This window comes from Numenius arquata, chromosome Z (assembly GCF_964106895.1).
Source record: "Numenius arquata chromosome Z, bNumArq3.hap1.1, whole genome shotgun sequence".
NCBI classification, from domain to species: domain Eukaryota; kingdom Metazoa; phylum Chordata; class Aves; order Charadriiformes; family Scolopacidae; genus Numenius; species Numenius arquata.
In genome coordinates this window covers 41,306,362-41,327,765 of record NC_133616.1, presented here as the reverse complement: position 1 = coordinate 41,327,765, position 21,404 = coordinate 41,306,362, and the positions used below count along the sequence as shown (strand labels likewise).

The following is a 21,404-nucleotide window of genomic DNA, read 5'->3' as shown; positions in this document are numbered from 1 at the left end:
CCCTGCCAGTGTTCTCAGACTTTACTGGTAGAAAAGGGTGTGTTTGGCTGCTGTGATCAGTTTTGTGCAACAGGTATTTTGGCTTGCATAGGTCCCTTTTATGTATGTAGGTTTGGGGCTTTTTGGTTGTTGGTTGGTTGGTGTTTTTTTCCCCCTATGCCCAGAGATTTAAGGACTTCTTTCTGTGCAAGAGGTGACCTAGGAGGCATGTTGTGCTCTTGGATTTTTTACCTTCAGAATCTCTTTAAGCAAGTTCAGATTCAGTGGAAGTAAGGTATTAGCCTGAGAGGAAGCAGATTGTTCTTTGCTAGCTTACGTGTCTCTCCTTACCTTTGGACCCTTTGTTCTTAGCAGACACAGAAGTCAATGGATGCTGCTTTCCCTAACAGCAGAAGCTCTTCAATTTAAAAAGCAAGAGCCTGACCGTTGAGGAAAATCAAGGGATTTTCACTCATATAGGAGAGGACGCAGTTATCGGTGTTTTGTATAGATTAAAAATACAACATAGCGTGCTAAGTGTAAAGCTAGAAGATATTGTTGATCTGTCAATTGAAAGGTAAAGTTGAAATATGAATGTAATTTGTTTGTTGTTACCATATTTTTTTCTAAAATATTTTTGTCCTTTGAAATGGCTAGGGCAGCAGACTTGCCAGGGGTGATGAGGATTCAGCAAAACTATGGTTAAAAAGGATGTCTTACTTAATCAGTCGTTAGTGTCTCTTCATATGTTAATTTGACAATTTATATCTACTATTTCCTCCTGCTTAATAAAATTTGAAATAAAACACACCAAAAAACTTAGTCAAAGTGGATGAAATCGAGCCAAACCTTAACCTTAACAAAAAAAAAAAAAAAACCTCTTCTAAGTGCATTCCTTATCCTTATATTCTGCTAATGCTTACCAAATTTTTTAACAGAAACGAATGGCATAACGTGTCTTTAAAGAAATTGTTTTATAGCTTTACAATATAAACAGTGCTTTAATTTACTTTGTAATTACACCTTAAATGGTTGTCTATTATTTTCTATACTTCTAACACAATAGTTGATATGCTCACCATGACGATGATCTTTAATACTATGTACTCTCTATATCTATGATTCTTCTCTATATGACATATCTTTATGAGATGAAATTGGACTGCTGTGCCAGATAAAGTCTGTCTGTGCACTCAGTAGAGTATTTACAGAAACTCTCACCTTTGTTCAATGTGGTGGGGTTTTTTTGGTAGCTACAGTGACAATCTGGCTATAGCTCTATGTGAGAAGGATGTGTTTATTGCATTGTGGTTCTTGACACATCTTGGCTGTGCTGGAACATTACTGTGACGGCCAGCAGAATTAACATAATTTGTTCCCTTTTTTTCTTTTTCTGTACCAGTTGTCCTAGGGCATTAAATTTAAAACATGACTCAGGTACCCATATGTTCTATGTCAAGACAAAAGATTGTGAAATAGAGCTGTGATTCAGAGGGGCAATAAAAATCATCATAATAAATATTGTTTGCAGTATCATCATCTGTATGTGAATTCAAGCTGTTATTGGCACCATACAAGAGTAATAAAGCAGGAGCTTTACCCAGAACCTGTAACCTCTAGGTTCTTACTTTTCTGGGGAGGTGGGTGGGAAAGAGCACTGTAGGGCTTTAACTATTGCAGTGCTGAACTCTGAAGTGGAAGAAGGAATGGCAAATGTATATCTGAGCATATTCCCTCCTATAGATCTTTCCCAACTTGCCCCAGGCGTAGAAGGTAATCATGATTCCACCTCCTGATAACTATTTACTTCCTCTGGAAGATATTTCTCAAAGTGGTTGTTACTTCTTCCAGGTCTTTTACTGTTTTTTCATTGTCAATTACACTGGACAAACACAAGGATTAGATTTGTGTTTTCCCTGATGCACTATGTTTTCATAGGAAGGCATTTAAGAAATAGGTCCCTGCTCAAGCTTATTTTTTCCTGAAAAACCTTATATCATTGGCAGTATTTTAAATGTTTTCCCTGAAACAAAAACACTCCATTTCAGTTTTCTACTCTTTTCTCATTGAATGTTAAAAGAGGAAATTTTTCAATAAATTAGGACTAATGTTACATTTCTTCAAATAGGAATATTTGTGGATTTTTTACCTGTTCTATCTCATTAGAAGGAAAACTAACATCAGCACAGCAAAAATGAATGTTTTAGATTGCTACTGTATATTGCCTTTCAGCACACTTTAATTAAAGTGGCATTTGTTTGTCCTATAATATCACCATTCCCTAATCGATGTACTGAGCAAGCACCATGGTGACAAGATAAGTTGCTTTGTTTTGTTCCATATGTCTGTGTTCCAAATTTTCCTTGGTTTTAATTGGTTCCCTGCAGAATAACATTTACAAGCATATGGTATGGAAAATGCTGACTGCATTTGTTATCATATATTTTAGTACACTGGTGGCACTAGATCACTAAGCCTTTAAATGTGATTATGAGGTTATTTAATGCAGTCAATAGTGTGCTCAAAACACAGCAAAAATCTGCAGTGAGCCAAATGGTATCAAGGAAATATGCTTGAATGCCTTCTTAATGCGTAAAGGGAAGGCTGATTCAGAAAAGGTTTGGGGTAATGTTTATGCTGAAACATACTTTGTTACCTAACAGCAATTTGGTCAGGTCTGTGGAGGCTGCTTGCTGTCACAAGGAGAGGAATGTACATAGGAATGTGGAATGCAGAAAAGGCAAAACACACAATGAGTCGAATATTATTGACTTCTGAAGAAATGCACTGGTAGTAGGTGACGAAATGGAATGCAGGATCAGCACTACATTTTTACACCACTTCTCCTCTGGCAGAAGATGGCCAATCCAAAAGTGAACACGATTGACTGGGAAGACCCCAGTCATCTCAGCATGTGTGAAGGTCTGTGTTCAACAATATTGATGTACGTGTGGGGTTATGCCTTTTTGATTGTGCTGGAGGGGAGGGTGTGTCAAGGTGGAGAACAGCTGAATTGGATTTCTTGCTGAGGCGAATCGACCAAGGGAGTTTCAGATGGCTCCAAGAAGCGCTCAGTGGGTCATTGTATTAATGACCTCTTTGGATTTCATGAGCAGACTGGAAACTCAGACACAGGCCAAATTATCAGAGAAAGAGGATCACTCCATATGTGGGTATTTCTGATGTATGGATTACATCCTTTAAGTATGGATTCAAGAGGCACCACATCCTTTCTGTCCCTAGCCTGAACCCAGCTTAATTTGCTGAATAAATTACTTCCAAATTTCTACCATTTTAATGTCATCCATGCAAAAAAGAGTATTAGACATTAAAGCAGCACAAGTTTTATTAGTGACTAGACATATGCTGAAAAGCCTATGAATGTTACAAGTAATATAAAAATGTGATTATGCATTTTCTCTTGCTCAGATGCAATACGTATATGGCTCTGATATTAGTGTTATGGTGAGGGCAATTCAGGGATCTAAACAGTATAGACACAACCAATTGCTGTATGAGTAAAAAGGCAGTACCTTCTCTTAATAGAGCATATGTTTCTATTCTCACAACATCACAAATAAAAAAATAGATTGTTTTTGTAAAATCAAGCTTCATTCTGAGTGTTCACTTAGTGCACTGTCATTTCACTAACAAGCACAGTGTTGCAAGATAATTTTTAATCTGTGCTCAGCCTCTGCAGCAAATGAACCCAACATCTATCTTTCACAAGGGCACTTGGACTTAAACGTTACAATAATAGAATTCCCTCATGGAAAAAGAACCTGCCAATAAGAAGAAAGAGCTTTTGGGAAAATTCTTTTGAGGAATGGTGTTTGCAGCAGGCATAAAGGACAGCAGAGGGGTACTTATTGATTGGTTTCTGATTTTCAGTGTGGAAAAAGAAATGGTGACTAAAATAATACTAATGTTAAAAAAAAAAAAAAGCAGACAAAAAACCTTGCATCTTTTCTGAGGCAATCTTACCAGAGAAAGGGGAAAAAGCACAAGACATTTCGGAATTATAGTATGATAAAAATCTGATGAATAAGAAGAGCAAAACTGAAAGTGACTTTGGCCTCCTGGTCGTTTCATCTAGCTATGATTTTTCTCTCAACTGAAGGTGTGTAATAAATACATTTAAGGATAAGTCATTGATGGGAAGATGGTGCCTATGATTTTATTGTTAGCGTGGACTACTTTTTTGTCTTGAATCACTTAAAATATAGTTCATGATGAAGAGGAGACAGAAGTTTACCCAGAAGGTCCGAAACAAAATGAAAATGTGAAAATGTAACTATGCATAATATTTGTATTTGAGTGTAATATAGTCATAAATATTAGCTACAGCACATTGGTAAAAATTTAGAAGAAACATTGAGATTGCAAGATGATACAATTAAAAAAGAAAAGAAAAGAACAGAGTAAAACCTGCTTATGTATTGTCCATATAAACACAGAGAATTCGGTCTCTTTATGAGATCACTAATGGTATTTCTACTGGGCAATTGGCTCACTTCAGGGTTTGGTCTCCTGTTCAACTTGGAGCATATCTCCTAATGGCTACACTGACTTAAGAAACGTGAAGCTCAACTCCAAAGGCTCCTGCACTGCAAAGTGTTCAAGTGCCTCCTAACTCTTGGTAAAATTATTTTCAGTTGCAAGGTTGTTTCTACCATTTTAGAGAAGAAGCTGAGGTTCTTAAACACTCTAAGGTCAGATGTTAAGTCTGTGACAGAGGTGTGTAAATGAACTGCATTATTCGAGTTGAATTCCCTTGCCTTCACCAAAAAAATCACCTTTTTTTTCCTCCAGTACACTTTCTCTTAGCTCTTTATAATTCATTTGGCTTCTGCAGTGTATGATGTAGGGGATTAGTGCTACTAGTCACTTCCTGACATACCACAGAATTGATAATAATTAATATGACAGGATCCTCTGCTCCTCAGGTAAACATGCTCCCTACTTCTAACTCATTTGTTTTTGATATGTCAGGGGACACCTTGATCCTGTAGTAAGCTAAACAATTCCTAAAGGAGATGAATACTATCAAGTCCTGTAAACTGATAGGCATCCCAGTCTCACCTTTGCATGTTAAGTGGCAACTGTGGAAGGAGAAGGAAGAGGAGTTGTGTAACTTGAGCTAAAAATTCAAAGATATGCTGTGACTGGCTTTAGGCACTAAAGATAACCTGGGATAGGGATATAACTTTTTCTTTTGCAGAGCTGAATAGATGTATTCTGTATTGCTGGTACTCAGTTATTAGGCGAGAGCACTAATCCTATGTAGAACCCATTAATTTGAACAACAAATGAGTTAATACAGCATAAAAGGAAGAGAACTTTGATTTTTACTTCAGTAACTTCTATGATAGAGAATCCTATTGATAGGCTGTTGGAGGACTGCTGATTCAAGCTTAAATAATCATTCTGCTGAGAACATTTACCTTTTTCAGCCATATGAGAGTATATCCTGTTTTGTCTTGGCAGAAAGAGCAATGTGATATCTTCACCAAGCCTAAGGTCATTTAAATAAGTTTTTCCCCTCCTCACTTTGTTAATCTTGTTTCATAAAAACTTTGATTTCTTTAATTCCCTAAGACAAAGAATATTTAATATCTGTCCAGCCTAATGGAAGTTTCATCTTGATGTAACAGCAAAATTGGGATAAAAACATCAGATGCCAAAGTCATGCTTCCAAAGTGTGTGAGAATGTGGACATGCATGTGTACCCTCTGTATGACCCATTTTAAAAAACAGATACTATTGGGTATACCATGTACTTACACCCCATAATCCAGTAAAAGTGGTGTCTCAAAAGTTGGCCCTAAAGGCAAAAATTTGGAGAAGCAAGAGGGCATGAACATGTAAAGCTGTGGTGGGAAATCAACGTCAAACCAATTGGTGGAAAAAATCTAATTTTAAAATGAGCCAACAAGATTTTGAATTATGTTTTTAATTCTGTGGTGCTTCTTTTGATATTTAAATAGCACCTCTGCATTATTTGATTACTCCAGTTACTCTTTTTCAAATGAAAATCTCGTGGAAATGATTGTTTATTTTTATTTTTTGCAATGTGAATAAATGTATATGACAAGTTAGAGAGAAGGTATTTCAAGAACAGGCAGAGCAGTCTTGCATGCAGTTATATTCTGTAAAATTAATTAAAAATGAAAAGATGTTTGCATTTGGTAGGAGTTCTTTTTTTGAACAGTGTGAAGTTTGTCTGTCTGCAGGAGGTCAAATCAGAGCCTGTTGGTAATGCAGAAATATTGAACTGAATTCTCAGCAGCAATAGCTGACCATGTCAATTCTTGATTAGAAATGACTGGAAAAGAGAGCTCCTGTCTTGTGGAAATTCCAGGAACAAACTAGGGACAGGACTTCCTTGTCTGGCTGAAATGCCAGATAATCAAACTGCTTCATTTCCATTACTAATTTTGAGGGATCAGCATACGTCTATGGAACAGTGTGATTTTGGGAAATGGCATTTTTAAATGAAACTCTCTTTATCAAGCTCTTGACTCTTAAATATGGCTTTTGAAGTATTAGCTTCAGAAAACCAAGAATGCTTGTTCAACAAGGCTATGTTCAACCTCCTTTTGGAAGTGCAGTCACCATCAGAGAGGGGAGTGCAGGTAAGACCAGGTAAAATGTGTATCAGTTAGGCCCGAGGTAAGTTTTGTATGCATGACAATTAAGGTGTGAAGACCTTTTCCTAGTCTTTGTTATAGACTAGTTATAGTCTTTTGTCACCAGATCTCATTTAATGCAAAATATCACATGGTATTTTATGCCTAGCCAACCATTTCTGAGGGTGGCATTGAATTTTTATGACCCTTCCACTTTTGTTTATCTTTTTTTGTAAGGCTGTGCCTCCCATACAAGAGCAGAAGGTGTGGATTTAGAAAATTCCCCTTTGTTTTATTCTATTTTATTCTGCCAGCGGGATTGGTGTTTGCTGTAAAAGCTTTTTTTTTTTTTTTTTTTTAAGATCCATAAGTAAAGCAACATTGTACAACATAGATCCAACAGGTAATGATTAAAATATGGCATGCTTGAAATTTTTTCTACTAAATTATGTTTCTTAGGGAAGAATTCACTATGAAACCATGTATTTTACAACTATTACTGTAAACTACAATGTATATTATATACTGTACATGATAAATGTGATACTGCAGGGGCAGAGAAATAGAATAGTTTTTTGTCTGTCCTCAAAAATAAGAGAAAACAAAGATTTATCAGAATAAGAGACCATCATTTTTTTCCAGACCAGTATAAAGCTTTCTTGTGAAAAGGCTTATGAAATATTAAACTAACTTGAACTTTGCATAAAATATTAAATTAACTTTGCCTTGGCTTAAAGCCATTTCTTTGACAACGGAGAAGGATAATCAACTTAAAAGCCCTCAGGCCTACGGAAGTATAATGCTGCCTGATACTATAAGGCAAATGCAGGATGTACTCCAAAATGACTACTCAATAAATTGTACCTCTGGGTTGGAGGTACATTTCCAAAGCCACTGAGTAGGTACAAAAAATCCTCTCTTATGTAAGTAAATAACTTAAAATCTCAGTTGCAATATTTATTACTCTCTTGTCCTTGGTGCAGGTACTTAGGCTTTTTCCCTATGTATCTCCAGGAAAGCTAAGTATGTCTGTGCAGCCATGCTCCCTTATTAGTGCTTCAGCTACTAGGTTGGAAAAGCTTTCAGCGTTGTATCTGACACTGTATTATTATGTGACTCTGCAGCTTCTTCTTTATTAATATGCTTCTGTTGAGCCATATAGCTCCTTCCTTCAAAGAGTTGCTATCCTTGACAAGTATGGTCTCATCCCATGCAGAAAAATGCAGTGATTTTATTGCAGTTGAAGGACAGAAAATCCAGTGAGATTTGAGGCAAAAAGTAGTGGCTCAGAAAGCAAGGCTCTGTGTGGCTCTGTGTGTGTGTGTGTGTGTGAAGGAGTGGAAAAATAACAAAATTTTTTGCCTTGAGACAGTGAGAGTTTTGTAGGAGTTCCTCTTTATAATAGAAAAAGTCTTCAGTATTTCTTACCTTGGAATATCATTTCAGTTTATGTATTAATAGAAGAAAAAAAAAAGAGACAATGTGATTATTGGGTAGAATATTGTAGTAGTATGTCCTAGCCAAAGTTTTTGCAAACCTGATTGTCAATGTATGCAGTACGTTTGAATGAATCAGCTGTTTGATGCATTTAAAAACCTGTAAAAGGTATTTTTGACTACATAAGTTGCATAAGAATAAAAGTTGCCATACTAATGCATTTATGTGACTAAAGACAACAAAACTGGGCAGATATGAGAGTTACTTCTCCATAAGTATCAGAGTATCAAAAGAGATCTCTTACTAGATTGCAGAAGTAGCTTAATGTTTATAAATCTCTTCTTTGAGCATGATAAATGAATGTTGATCTGTGCAGATCTGAACTGAATTGAGTTATCCTGACTGATGCCATCTGAGAATGACACATCATTTCTTTAACTCATTTTATTCAGGCATCCCGTGTTTATGCATTTTACAATTTACCTTTAATCTAGATAAACAACCCATCAGCACTGAGAGAGAACAGTGGTCTCTTATGTAGTTTAATTTCTGAGTTCCAGTCTCATCATCAACCTCTTAAATTTTTTAATTCTTAGAGATATTGAAAGTTCATGGTTCCTCTCAGGCTTAGCTGTGGTAGCTGCAAAAGTTAATCACATTTTAGTATTATTGCATCTGAGTCTCACAGATTTTATGAATCTAAAGCTTTGTGGGCTTCTCAGCTGAGGCCTTTCCTTGGAAAACCCTGGAAGAAGAAGCTACACATCCATGTGCCTGCTTTTGTCCTAGCAGGCTGATTAGCAAGCAGTGGGCTAGTTGTACTAGTTGTATCTGAGGTGATGGAAGAGGAAGCAGTCTCAGACCTGGAAGATAAACAGTAAGCTTGCATGGCCCTGGGAAGGTGTACTTCAGGAGACTTGCTTTTATGGAGATGATACTTTTTGGAAGGTTGTTATTAATAAGTACTAGTAGGGATAGCATACTTTTGTTCCAAATATACAAAAAAGGCAGCATGTCACAGGGAACACTTTTGTGCAGTGTTCTGTTTATATTATTATGGATAAGTTTGGATTTAAGCCCTGGAAGATGAAAACAAAGGTTGTTTTGAGGATTCTGTTGATCTTAAAAGAACATTTTAATCAATATGAAAATGTTTTTGTAATAATTTATTCAATTACTCCTCTTAACATAACTTCAGATCTATCAGTACCCTCCTTCTTGCTAGCTTTTGATTGCTTTAAAAGTTGTAGTAAACAACATTGTGGTTATAGACTACAAGATCTGGTTGTTCCTGAAGGAGTATCTCATTATTTTTATCCACAGATGGTGGTGTCTTTGTGTCAGTAATCATTATCTGCAGAAGTGATGTCATGCTGAAAGTATTGACTTAACTTCTAAGATGCTGCAAATCAGACTGAGGGTTAAAAATGTTGCTTTCATAGTCCTGTGTTAGAATTGATAGATGGCACCCATTTATGCTAAGATGAATGTTTGCAGTAGCATTCACTTTTTATCACTGCAGTCTGGCAGAGTTAATCTTTTACCCCATGCACAGATCTCAAATTGTCTGTCCAGCACAGGATAAAGTAGCACTTAACCTGCTCTTGCTTGTGTAACACTGTGGTTGTTGCTAAGATTTTGATAAAGTATTTCTGGTGTTGGTACAAGAACGTTTCCTGTGTTAAAAATAGAATGAGGGAGATGCTACACAGCTGTCTTGAATAATCTATTGAAATATAAATACATTGTCTGTGATTCTGGCATCAGATAAATGCCCAGTTCAAACAGTAAAGATGCTTGGAGTAGAAAATGTTATCCATGTGAACAGGTTATGCAAGTGCCATCTTTATGCGTCACTGAATTATATTAGTGGTTATCGCTGGGGAATGGGAACGTAAATAATTCAGTATTAATGTAATGAGCTGTGTCAGGGTTAGCCTGTACCTGTTTATGTGCTCCCCTGTAGATGTCTGGGGCTGGTGAGTTTTGCATGTGGCAGCTCTCAGACCATAGCTCCTGATCTACAGTTCGGAGTTACATCCGTGTGCTTAGGACAGCTGCTGCTTAGACCAATGGTTCCAGTCTTCCTGTGAACTTCACCTCTAATAGGACAGCACATACTGTGTGAATGCAAATACTAGAGTGAGACTTCTAACTGTGGCTGGTGCAGATTGTCTTCAATTCTATCTATATCAAATTTATGCTGTTTCCTAGAGATGTATCATAGAATCATAGAATATGTTGAGTTGGAAGAGACCCATAAGGATCATTGAATCCAAGTTGTCTTTGGGAGAATAGACTACTTGTGTGCATAAGAATATTTGTTCTGAAAATGGATTTCATTTAGGAAAACAATAGCAAATATCTTGTGCTTTCTAGTAACAGTTAGGAGTGACATTTTAGGTTGGTTTTGTTATGTTTTGCTCCCTTTATGAGTTTCCAGAATTTCCAGAACTACAGGAAGAATTAACTGTCCAGACGTATTCCACAACTTTATTAATATAAATTAATTTTATTAATAATAATTAGTTAGGTAATACGTGATTTGGTATTGGAAAGCTTTTGCACTTTTTTTTTTATAAAGAAAATTCTTCAGACTGGTGAAACAAGATGGGAACTATCGCTTTTCTTGTCAGTGTGCAACAGAAACCCCTGAACACCTTCAGAAATCTGTTTTTCATTCTCTTTCCTTTGGGAAAAAGTTGGCAGTAGCTAGTAGGTTACGTTGACTGCACGTTTGTCTTAGGCAGAAATACTGTGGAAGAAACCAGCAGTTGTCTGGAGGGATAGTACAGCCTAACCAAGAAATACACCCTCTCCCTGCTAGTCTGCTTATGTCATATTAAAAACTCCGTTTAATAAGCTCCATCTTGGAGTTCTTGTGAAGCTCTTGAGGCAAGTCCAGGGAGACGGCCTGTCCTTCCACAGTCTGTTCTGATTCATATGCGTTGATAAGAGTCTGGTGTGCTGGAGTTAAAGAAAAATCAGTCCTCAGATGGCTAGCTGACCTGTTTGGATTAAGAAGAGAAGATCTCTAGAGCTTTCTTGCTCCGCTATGTTCTCTTTGTATTCTGCTCTTTACAGCTGTGCTTTTCTCATTCCTTCAGAAGTCAAGTGTAGGCTTCAGATTCTAAATTCTCAAATTCTAAAGACAACACAAAAATGTCTTAATTTTTCAAAAGAAAACACTCATGTACCTGATGACATGAACAGGTCTGACATTCATCACTAAATCTCAGATGACTTTTGAGGATCCTTGCTCATGCTATATGGGATAACTTTTTGTGGAATATGAGCAACAGGAGGCAAATTGTTTCATAGGTATAGAATATGTAGATGCAGAACAGCATCAGGTGGCTTGAAATTTTTTGTGTTGCTGTTTGCACTGGATTCCTAGAGGTGGATGACTTTGTAGATTTAATAGTCAATTTATTAGTTCATTCAGTTTCCTTGTTTTTCAGGGTTGAGTGATTTGATATGCAGCTATGAGATAACTAAAGAAAAAGACTTCTATACACTGAATAATATTGAAAAAGGATCAGCTCATGAACTTTATTTTCATTCTTCAGGGTGGCAGATTGATCAGAAATGTATGTTACTGCAGAAAAATGTGACAAAAAATATATTGAAATTTTGATAATGAAGACAGTTTATTGCTGGTGAAGGCCCACAGCTTAAATGAACATATCTGTTCTAGACTCTGTACTTTTCAGAAAGCTGTCTGTCTTCCCCAGTACATAGGGAATGGAGAACAGATCACCTGGTTTTACTATCCAAAAGTATTTTGATGGCTGTGTTCCATATAAGGGAAAGAGAACTAAGTTTCTTCCTTATATCCAGGTAGAGGTAAGATTAGACACAGAGGAAAAAGGTTGGTTTAAAAAAATCACAACCATAATTATTGAGGATAGTACTAAATAAATACTTCTCTTGAAAGAGTAAAACTTTATTTTATATTCAGAATCCTAATTCAAAATAATATAAAGCACATCAGCCTGTATACAACAACAAAAATGTTTAATTGCACATATTTTGTTTTGTAACATCTACTAAGCATCAGTCAGACGTATTTCTCAAATTAAGAAGCATAGCTCATTAGAAGAAAATAATCTGGAATGTTTCCATGCAGCTAGCTTGACATGTATTTTGTGCACAAGAGAAGAACGTCACCTTACATTTTGTGTGTGCAATTATGAAGAAGGCAGACACTTCCCTGCAATATTTTGTTTTCACACAGTTGGTTTGTCTTTTCTTTTCCTTATGTTTGGAAGGTTTCTAATTTTATTAAATGCAGAGCAGACTCAGTTCCCTTTGCAAATGAGAACAACTCAAAGCTCTCAGTGCTTTACCAGGTGTGTTCAGCTTCTGGATAGTCAGAGTGAAAGCCACTTACTTTGTGTAGCCACTGATTTCAGCCGAAAGAAGAAAAAGGGAAAATTAAAATTACAGCTTGCTATATATATTTTGCTGTGTGCATTTCCACGCTCTTTGGGACTGCTTTTCATGTTCTATTTGTGAGGTGTTTTCAAAAGCTTTTTACACATATAATGAAGCTGCTTATCTGTTACTTTGCTGCTAAAGGCTGTCAGCTTAGAACTCGTTTGGGTTTTAAACTGGGGTCTCTTATGAAACCTAGATTTCTTGGGTTTCTTGGGAGCTGTGAAGCCAAGGACTTGGCTGATTCCACAATAAATGCATTCCTTCAGCCAGTGGTGAAAAGCACTACAACTGAAGGCAATGCCTGATATTTAACTTGTCTTTTGAAATGTCTGGGTGATGGGACTCTGTTTTTTCTCACCATTGTCACTCATTGCAATTGTCTTCTAATGTGTTACAGAACAGGAGCAAACGCCTGGAGAAAGTCCATGTTGTTCTTGGGAATAAATCCTGTGATTTGGATTCACTCATTTCTACTTTGGCCTATGCCTACTTTCTAGACAAGGTAATGGAAAAATGGCCTGAGTCGTCTTAACTCATTTGTTCCAGCTTATCCAGATGTTATAGATATCTTATTGTTAAGTCAATCGAAACATACTCCAAAAACATTATTCTGAACAACAATTTTGTTATAATCAGAGGTAAGGTTTTTAAACCGAAACAATCTGCATTTCTTCTTATACAAAAATTAATGAATGGGTATAAGCTGTCTTATTCAATAGCAGTAAAAAAATCACCCCTGTACATCATTCTTTCCCTGTTCTCCTTCCTAGTTTCCCAGTGATGCTGTAGGAGGCAAAAAGAAACAGAACCACTAAAAAAGCAAAAGACATTTTTAAAAAAAAATAATAAAAGGGGAAAAAAAACCAAACAGAAAATTCTGACTATTTCTAATTGCTCACTTTGTTAAAACATCTTCCTAATAAAAACCAGATTTTATTTTATGCCCATCTGACAAATGCACACCTATGTCACAGGTCAGTCCTCCTGATGTTCTTTGCTTACCCGTGCTGAACATACCAAGAAGAGATTTTAGCTACCTCACAGAGACAAGATTTATATTGGAGGAGCTGAATATCCCGGAGTCATTCCATATCTTCCGAGATGAAATCAATTTGCACCAGCTGAATGCTGAAGGGAAATTGTCTTTAACACTTGTAAACAGCAACATGCTGACAAGGTATTGCATTGTATGTACAAGATAGCTTATGCGTGTTTGAGCTGTTTTAAAAATTATATTTTACATTTTTTCTGTATTAATATTGGTGTTGCTATATTAACACAGACAAAGAAAAAAGGAAGTTAAAATATATTTTGTCTCCCATTATGTCCATTAAATGTAACAAACTAAATAGTCATCTTTCTGTTGCTTTTAATGGGAATCCCTTTTTTAAGAATCTTGTATTTTCACACTTGTTAGATTAGATATTTCAATTTAGTTTAAAGAGTCTGGAAGCTTCCTGTGACCACTGAATAAGACATCAGATTATTTTTGTGCTGCTTAGTTAGCTTTTGCTCTTTAGCAAAAGACTCTTATATTTAGCATTAAGACTCTTACATTGATTTGGAGATGGCCAGCACAGTTGCATATGTGCTGTTAAGATGGATGCTAGATTATTCAGTCCGTGCAAACTACAGCGTTTGTCTCCAAATGTTCTCAGTGCCAGAGGCTCAGAGTTGCTCTGTGGAAGACCATAGTCCATATACCTATCCTTAAGAGAGAATATTTACAAGCCTATAGGCAGCCGCTTTATAATGGTCTGCCTGTCTTGCCTGGAATCAAGGATACTGTTTAATTCCACTCTCTTTAGAATTTAATTTAAGATAAATTTTGTTATGGCCCCATCCTACTCCAAGGTGTTTGTAGATTAGACTGAACATAGGGAAAATCTAAAATGAGACATATGTTTAAATCTCATAAGTATTGATTCTTTAACTGCAGTCATATCATATATTTTTTCAAAGTAAAATTATCAGTAAGATTTGCTTTTGTTTATTACTAACCCTTCCTGTGTTTCTTCCTTCTGAAGAATTATGATTAGTATTTTATGTTATTAAATATAGTTTCACTTTGTTATTGCTATTAGAAGCAGAAACTTAAAGTGTCTAAAAGCAAAAAAAAAAAAGAACTTTTGTAAGTTTTCAAAATATGCAATGGCGAAAATCCAAAATCTCCCCTAAATAAAGAGTGATATTTTCAGTACATGTAGAAATATTTTTCTCAAATTATTAATTATAAAGATTTTGATAATGGAAATGTAAACATTTAAGTATTAGTACTAAGTGATGTATCAAGCAATAAAACCACTGTGAAACACTTCATTAAAAAAATACAATTTTCGGACTTCATTGTGACTTTCTTTGGCTTTACAGCAAACTTCAAATAGCAATAACAATAGTGTTGTAGTCTAGAATTTTAAAAAGTATTTTGCACTGTTTTACTGGGTTGTTTAAGCAGCTAGAAAGAAAAATGTATATAATTCTTGAATTTGCTTGGTAGTGAGGATAAAAGTTTGGAATCAGCTGTTGTCAAAGTCATCAATCCAGATGAGCAATGCGACGGCAGCCTGGAGTTACAAGCGTCTTCTTCCTCTTTAGTAGTAAAAGAGATTCTTCAAGAGGCACCAGAGTTAATCACTCAGCAACTGGCTTATCTCCTCAGAGGTGAGAGATTACTCTTTATATTAAATACTGAAAGGTTTAATGGAGTGTTTCTGAATCTGCTCATGCAGAAAGAGTGCGATCCATTCTTTGGTTAACAATCCCTTTAAAGACCACGGGAAGCTTCATAAAAGAAGCAGGGAGTAAAGAGTTTGTTAAAGAGTAACATTATATTGAATATTAAAAATGTGCATTTAAAAATAGGCATGAGAGGTCTTTGCTGTATCACTAGACAAGACTATTAAATGGAGCTGTCGACACACCAGCTGGGTAGCTGGAAAAGCTGTGCAGTTCATCGATTCGAGGGGCTGTGCAGTGCTGCCAGTTTGGCTCTGCCTGCCTGTGGACAACAATATGAATTGGAATCTAATATTTACACGTTAAAGCTTCTCCTGATGATGGTACCTTTTTAAAGAATGATATTTTAATGGCAAAATTTTCCATGTTTAAAAATGGTGTAACAAAGTCTTCATTTTACTCTCCTTTTCTTTTGTATTGTATGCCCAGTAGAGTACAAAGGATGAGGCTTTGTTGTGGTTTAAACCCAGCTGGCAACCAGCACCACACAGAGGCTTGCTCACTCTGCCCCTGGTGGGATGTGGGAGAGAATGAGAAGAGTAAAAGTGAGAAAACTCGTGGGTTGAGATAAAGACGTTTAATAGGTAAAACAAAAGCTGTGCACACAAGCAAACCAAAGCAAGGGATTCATCCACTGCTTCCCATGGGCGGGCAGGTGTTCAGCCATCTCTGGGAAAGCAGGGCTCCATCACATGTAATGGTTACTTGAGAGACAAATGCCGTAACTCTGAAGGTCCCTTCTTTCCTTCTTCTTCCCCCACCTGTACATACTGAACATGGCATCATGTGGCATGGAATATCCCTTTGGTCAGTTGGGGTTAGCTGTCCCGGCCATCTCTCCTCCCAACTTTTTATGCGCCCCCAGCCTACTCACTGGTGGGGCGATGTGAGGAGCAGAAGTGGCCTTGACTGCTTGCCAACACCAAAACCATTAGTGCATTATCAACTAATGCATTCTCATCCCAAGTCCAAAACACAGCACCGCACCAGCTGCCAGCAAGAAAGTCAACTCCGTCCCAGCTGAAACCATGACAGGCTTCAACAGTCAGAAGTATTTTCATTTCTATCTTCATTATTTGTATTAGTTTCCTCATTTGATTTGTTGTAGCAGAACCCTTCAGTTGGAACTGTTTAATACCCTTTTAAGAGATCAATGTGGGCATGTTTAATGAGGATTATGAAAACTTGCCTACATTTAGATTTCAGAACCTACTGGAGTTGTTGCATGTCATTGTACTCATCACTGTGGTAACTAATGTAATGGGCATGTTATGAGAAATCACAAAAGGTAATTTTAATTTTTTTTATGTTTCCATAGAAGAAGCATTATCAGTGACACAGCATTTAGCATTCTCTTTTAGTATCTTTCCATGCTAATAAGCTTTCGTAAACCTGCCATGAAATATTTTTGTAAGCTCCAAATTTCTGTTGAATAGCTATCGAGGCATCTAGGCAATTTATCATGCATAATAATTGCTTTTGGAGGCAGAATCAAAAAAAGGTTTTGTGGGATCTCTCAGGATACCTATTTGGTGATGGAAAGAGTCAGGAGGCAGTGCTCTGAATAGTGAACAAGCACATGTTCAAGTACTCTACATGGTTGTAAGTGCCTGCATGGTTTAGATCTCTAGTCTGTATCCAAATTAAAACAAAGTGCTTTTATTAGAGAAATATTGAAATTGTTTGCATTAGAGATAGCAATTGAAGTTTTGAGGGAGATAGTAGCAGATTTTTTTTTAAAAATTAGTAACTTCATTTTAATTATTGTGTGTGGTAGCACATGTTTGAGAAACTTAGTGGATATAGGAGTCCCTTCATATCTTCACTTGCAAGGTATAAGTGATTGACAAAACCTAAACAACAAATCACAGCTACATTTGTGACTTGATGCTTTTCTATTTCTCCCAGCAACACAGTTTGTATATATACAAAGCTAAGCAATACAGTGACTCCTCTTGTGGGTCTCTTAAAATAGGAAAGCGTTTTGGTACTTAAGAACCTTCCATGGCAAATTCAGAAAAGTCAGTGAATCCCATTAATGGTTTTGATAAGATTTAAAAAAAAATAATCCTAGATATAAATGTATGTAGATGGCAGATCAAAACACAGGCAGTCTGAAAATAAAAGATCACATACAATCTACCCAAGTTTTGTGTTTCTCTGTATATATTATGTCCTTTTGTCATTGCCCGTAAAGGATAGCCTTTGAAATTCATCTCACCGGTGAGCATAGGAAATAAAGGGATTGCATATCATGGTCTGGAAGGAGGGGTGGCTGCTTCATTCTCACTAGCAGTGAATGCATATGTAGAGGCCCGCAGGATGGCCCCTCTCTCTGGTGGCACTCCATGGGCATAGAGCCAATAAGAAAGTCCCATTGGGTTTTCCCCGCTGTTATGTTACTTCCAGTGTAAATTTGTATATTGTTAGTATGTATAAATTTCAGAGGAAACTCACAACAGAAGGCCAAAGTGGAAGTCGAAGTGCTAAGAATTAGGATTTTATTTTCATAAAACAGCTGAGAGATCTTAGTCTGAGCTGGAAACTCGTCTTTCATTTTCTGCCTTTCCAGTGAGTATTTTGCCAGAAGACTTGTAAAATATCTCATGTTTTAATAATTATCACGTAGTGGCTGTGACACCTTCATTTGTTGTCTCTTTTTCAAACTTCTTTTTTCTCACAGTCTGTTAGCAATTTTTAAAAATTTTAATAATAAAGGCAGATTTTTATAACCTGCCATAATCCAGCTTTGAACAACTTTCACCTGCTCCTTGGTGTTTAAAAAACCCAAAAAGTTGAAAGACTTTTCCTGTGAAACTGAGCATTATTGATTTAGGCAGTTTAATATTTAAGGATTTTTTTCAGCTGAATGCTTTCCTGGTATCTTTGTCTCCTCGTCAGACATGCTATAAGTTAATTCTACCCTTGGGCTTTGAATAGAGACTGCTTGGAGAGTCAGAGTGTTGTACAGCCATATTTGCCTTAAGTTAGAGCTTGTGCTGTCTCTGGATTTGTGCCAGAAGCAAACAATTATAGAACCTGCCAGAGTCTTGGGCCTGTATTATTTTATTTCCCTAGAGATGTTTACAAGGGGACTGTTGCCAAACTCAAGATCCATTAAACTGCTGAATCATTACATTTTCTGTTGCAGCCAGCTGGCAAGGATGCGATTCCAAGCACTCACTGTCAGGTACCTTGGGTCAGTGCACTCTCAAAAATGCCTCCTTATGTTTATTTGTATAAGGCCTTGAAGGATGCCACAAGGTGCAGACTGCAACATGTAAATAGAGACAGATTTACAGCAAAAGGATCAGCATTTTTTTTTTTTTTTATGTGTGAATCTGCTTTTGCTAGTTATAAGCTGCATAGTTGAGGTCTTTTTGTGCCCTGTTGGGGCAGTCTGACTTTCAGTAGAGAAGATTAGTTTGTTATTCTAGCCACCCAGACAAATGTTAAGAAATACCCTTTTAAGGGCTTTGGGAATGATGCCAAATTGATGCCAAATTTTTTTATTATTTTTGGTCTGTCCTGTACATCTATCAGATAATTCACATGTTCCCTAACTGGTGTGTCCTTAATATATATGCCAGAAAGAAAGCAGTGTTTTGAACTGCACCAAACGCTGCACTTGTTTGGAGTGATACTTTTGGTTTTATGTATGGAAACACTTTTATTGGAGGCAATGCTTCCACCCACCCTTACACCCCCGTCTTCCTCCCCCCCCTCCCCAAATTACACTTTATTCGAGCTTTGTGGCTTTCCTGTTAATTACAATGAAGACTGCTCGCTTGGGTCTGTTTTACAGTTTTGGTTTGTGGAGTTTTTTGGCGGGGAGGGAGTGTTGAAGTATATTTTCCATGAGGGACTGTTGGTTTTCCCCTTTTCCCTGTCCTTTATTTTTCCAGTTCGTGGAACAAAACCTCGACAGGAGAAATGCCTATATTTTCATTGTGCAGTTTCTCTCAGCCATAAACTTATAATTCAGGAGATGCTTGTGCTGTTCTTAATGTTTTCCCAAAACGACTTCTGCCTTCATTAGATCATGTTTAATATTAATGCACAGCAATTGCTTTTGGCAAAACTAGTGCTCTACTTCCAAAACGCGTTGCAAAAAAGAATAAAATGCACATTTTTTTAAGAGTCATATCCTATTTTCTAGTGACCTCTCCTTTGGAAAAAAATATCTGTAATGTAGTGTGAGGTACACAAGAAATAATATTGAATCTTGTATTACCAATTATATATCTCTTTTTTTCTGTGCTTGTCAGCAGACAGAGCAGCCTCCATTATGCTTTCAGAAACCCTGGGGGAGTTGCACCAGCACTCAGTAAAATCTGCAGGAGATTTCTGAATCCATGTATCTCTTTTACAGCAGGTACTTACAAGGGAGCACATAACTAAATGGACCACTGACCTTTGGCTAAGCAGAAGTACCTTGAGTGAACTGTTTTTCTAAACTACCCAGAATCTTAACCTTCACAGGAATGCCAGGGATGCCTGGGAGAGAAGACTTGTGTGCTTTTGCTTCTTGCTGATAAGCATAGTATTAAAGAATGAAGGAAGAACAATTGTTGATCGTGGGACCAGCTGACACCCTATTAATTTAAGAAGCATACTTTTCTTGTAGTGATTGCAAACACTACAGTATTGCTGTGACAAGTGGGAAAAATAGCCTTTTAAAAGCCTTTCTAAGATGTCTGCCGGTGATTATTTCAGGCTGACTGCATTTCATTCTTGCATTCAGTGATAAATCCCAAAATTTCTAAGTTTGCTTTGGTCTTTGAAGGTGTCACCCCTGATCAAGATATGCAGAGGGATTGACCCTGAGATGAACTGAGCAGTGAAAGGCAAAGGCTTCCAGTTAGATGCTGGAGCACAGTGCATGCCTAAACACATCCTGATTTTACAACTTTACAGTAAGATCTGTGTCCTGCCAAAGGTAAGATCAAATCCAAGACGGCCTTACTGTTGAAGAAACCAGGAATTTGTCACACATGTGAGAGCAAGAGACAAATGCACACTGGTACCTGTAGAAATGCATGGTAGGCTCCCACAGTATGTCCTAGGCAATCTTTCCATCCCTTTTGATTGGGGAATAGATAAATAAGGTAAGAGTTGCCTTCCACCAATCTGTGTGTATAGGAGGATTAAGCTAGTTCTACTGGCATGAGCCATGCTGCTGCAACACTATAGAAAAACTGCTTTGATGTGAAAAAAATCCATGTATTATTTTAGCAAACAGATGCTTATGAGGACTTTTGGTGTTGCATAGCTACTTTCATTCAGGCACTTGTTAAAATTACGGCCGGATACTTGCTGCTAGAACCTGTCTTCATGTAACCACAACTTTCTGCTGCCTTTCCCTTGGTGCAGGAAGACCCAAGTTAAGGAGCAGTTAAGTGAACTGGATACCCATAAGTCTATGGGTCCTGATGGGATGCACCCACGAGTGCTGAGGGAGCTGGCAGAAGTCAGTGCTGAGTGCTCTCCATCATCTTCGAAAGATCCTGGAGAACAAGCAAGATGCATGAGGACTGGAGGAAAGCCAATGACATCCCTTGCCAGTTTTAATTCCAAGGAGGCCTTGGCTTTCCTCGTTTCCCTGCATACTCTAAAAGCATACTTACAATCTTCCCAAGTGGTCAGTCCCTTCCTCCACTCAGTGTAAACTTCCTTCTTCCACTTGAGTTTTTTCAGAAGCTCCCTGCTCAGCCACGCAGGTCTCCTGCTTCCCTTGCCTGTTTTCTTGCTCTTAGGGATGCACCGCTCTTGAGCTTGGAGAAAGTGACGTTTGAATATCGACCAGCTCTCTTGAGCTCCCCTACCTTCCAGAGACTTATACCACGGGATCTCTCCTAGCAGTTTCTTGAAAAGGTCGAAGTTAGCCCTCCTGAAATCTAAGGTTTCAGTCCTACTTATTGGTTTGTGCATACTGCCCACGATCCTGAACTCTATCTTTCCATGGTCGCTGCAACCAAGGTTGCTCCAACCTTTATGTCCTCCACCAGTCCCTCTTTGTCAGCACTAGGTCCAGTAATGCTTCTCTCATTGTTGGTTCCTCCACCAGCTGAGTTAAAAAGTTATCATCAATACACTGGAGGAAGCTCCTGGACTGTAGATGCTTGGCTGTGTAGCCTTTCCAGCAGATATCAGGGTGGTTGAAGTCCCCTACAAGAACCAAAG

General features: G+C 37.4%; 1 protein-coding gene across 1 annotated transcript in view; it reads left to right on the top strand.

The window, feature by feature from the left end:
* The window catches only part of PRUNE2 (prune homolog 2 with BCH domain), a 146,165-nt gene that overhangs the window by 22,743 nt on the left and 102,018 nt on the right, over positions 1 to 21,404 (top strand). The window contains exons 2-4 of the mRNA XM_074166361.1: positions 12,883 to 12,987; positions 13,460 to 13,662; positions 14,983 to 15,146. Of these exons, the coding sequence (XP_074022462.1) occupies positions 12,883 to 12,987; positions 13,460 to 13,662; positions 14,983 to 15,146 (472 nt within the window). The remainder of the gene's footprint in view (positions 1 to 12,882; positions 12,988 to 13,459; positions 13,663 to 14,982; positions 15,147 to 21,404) is intronic.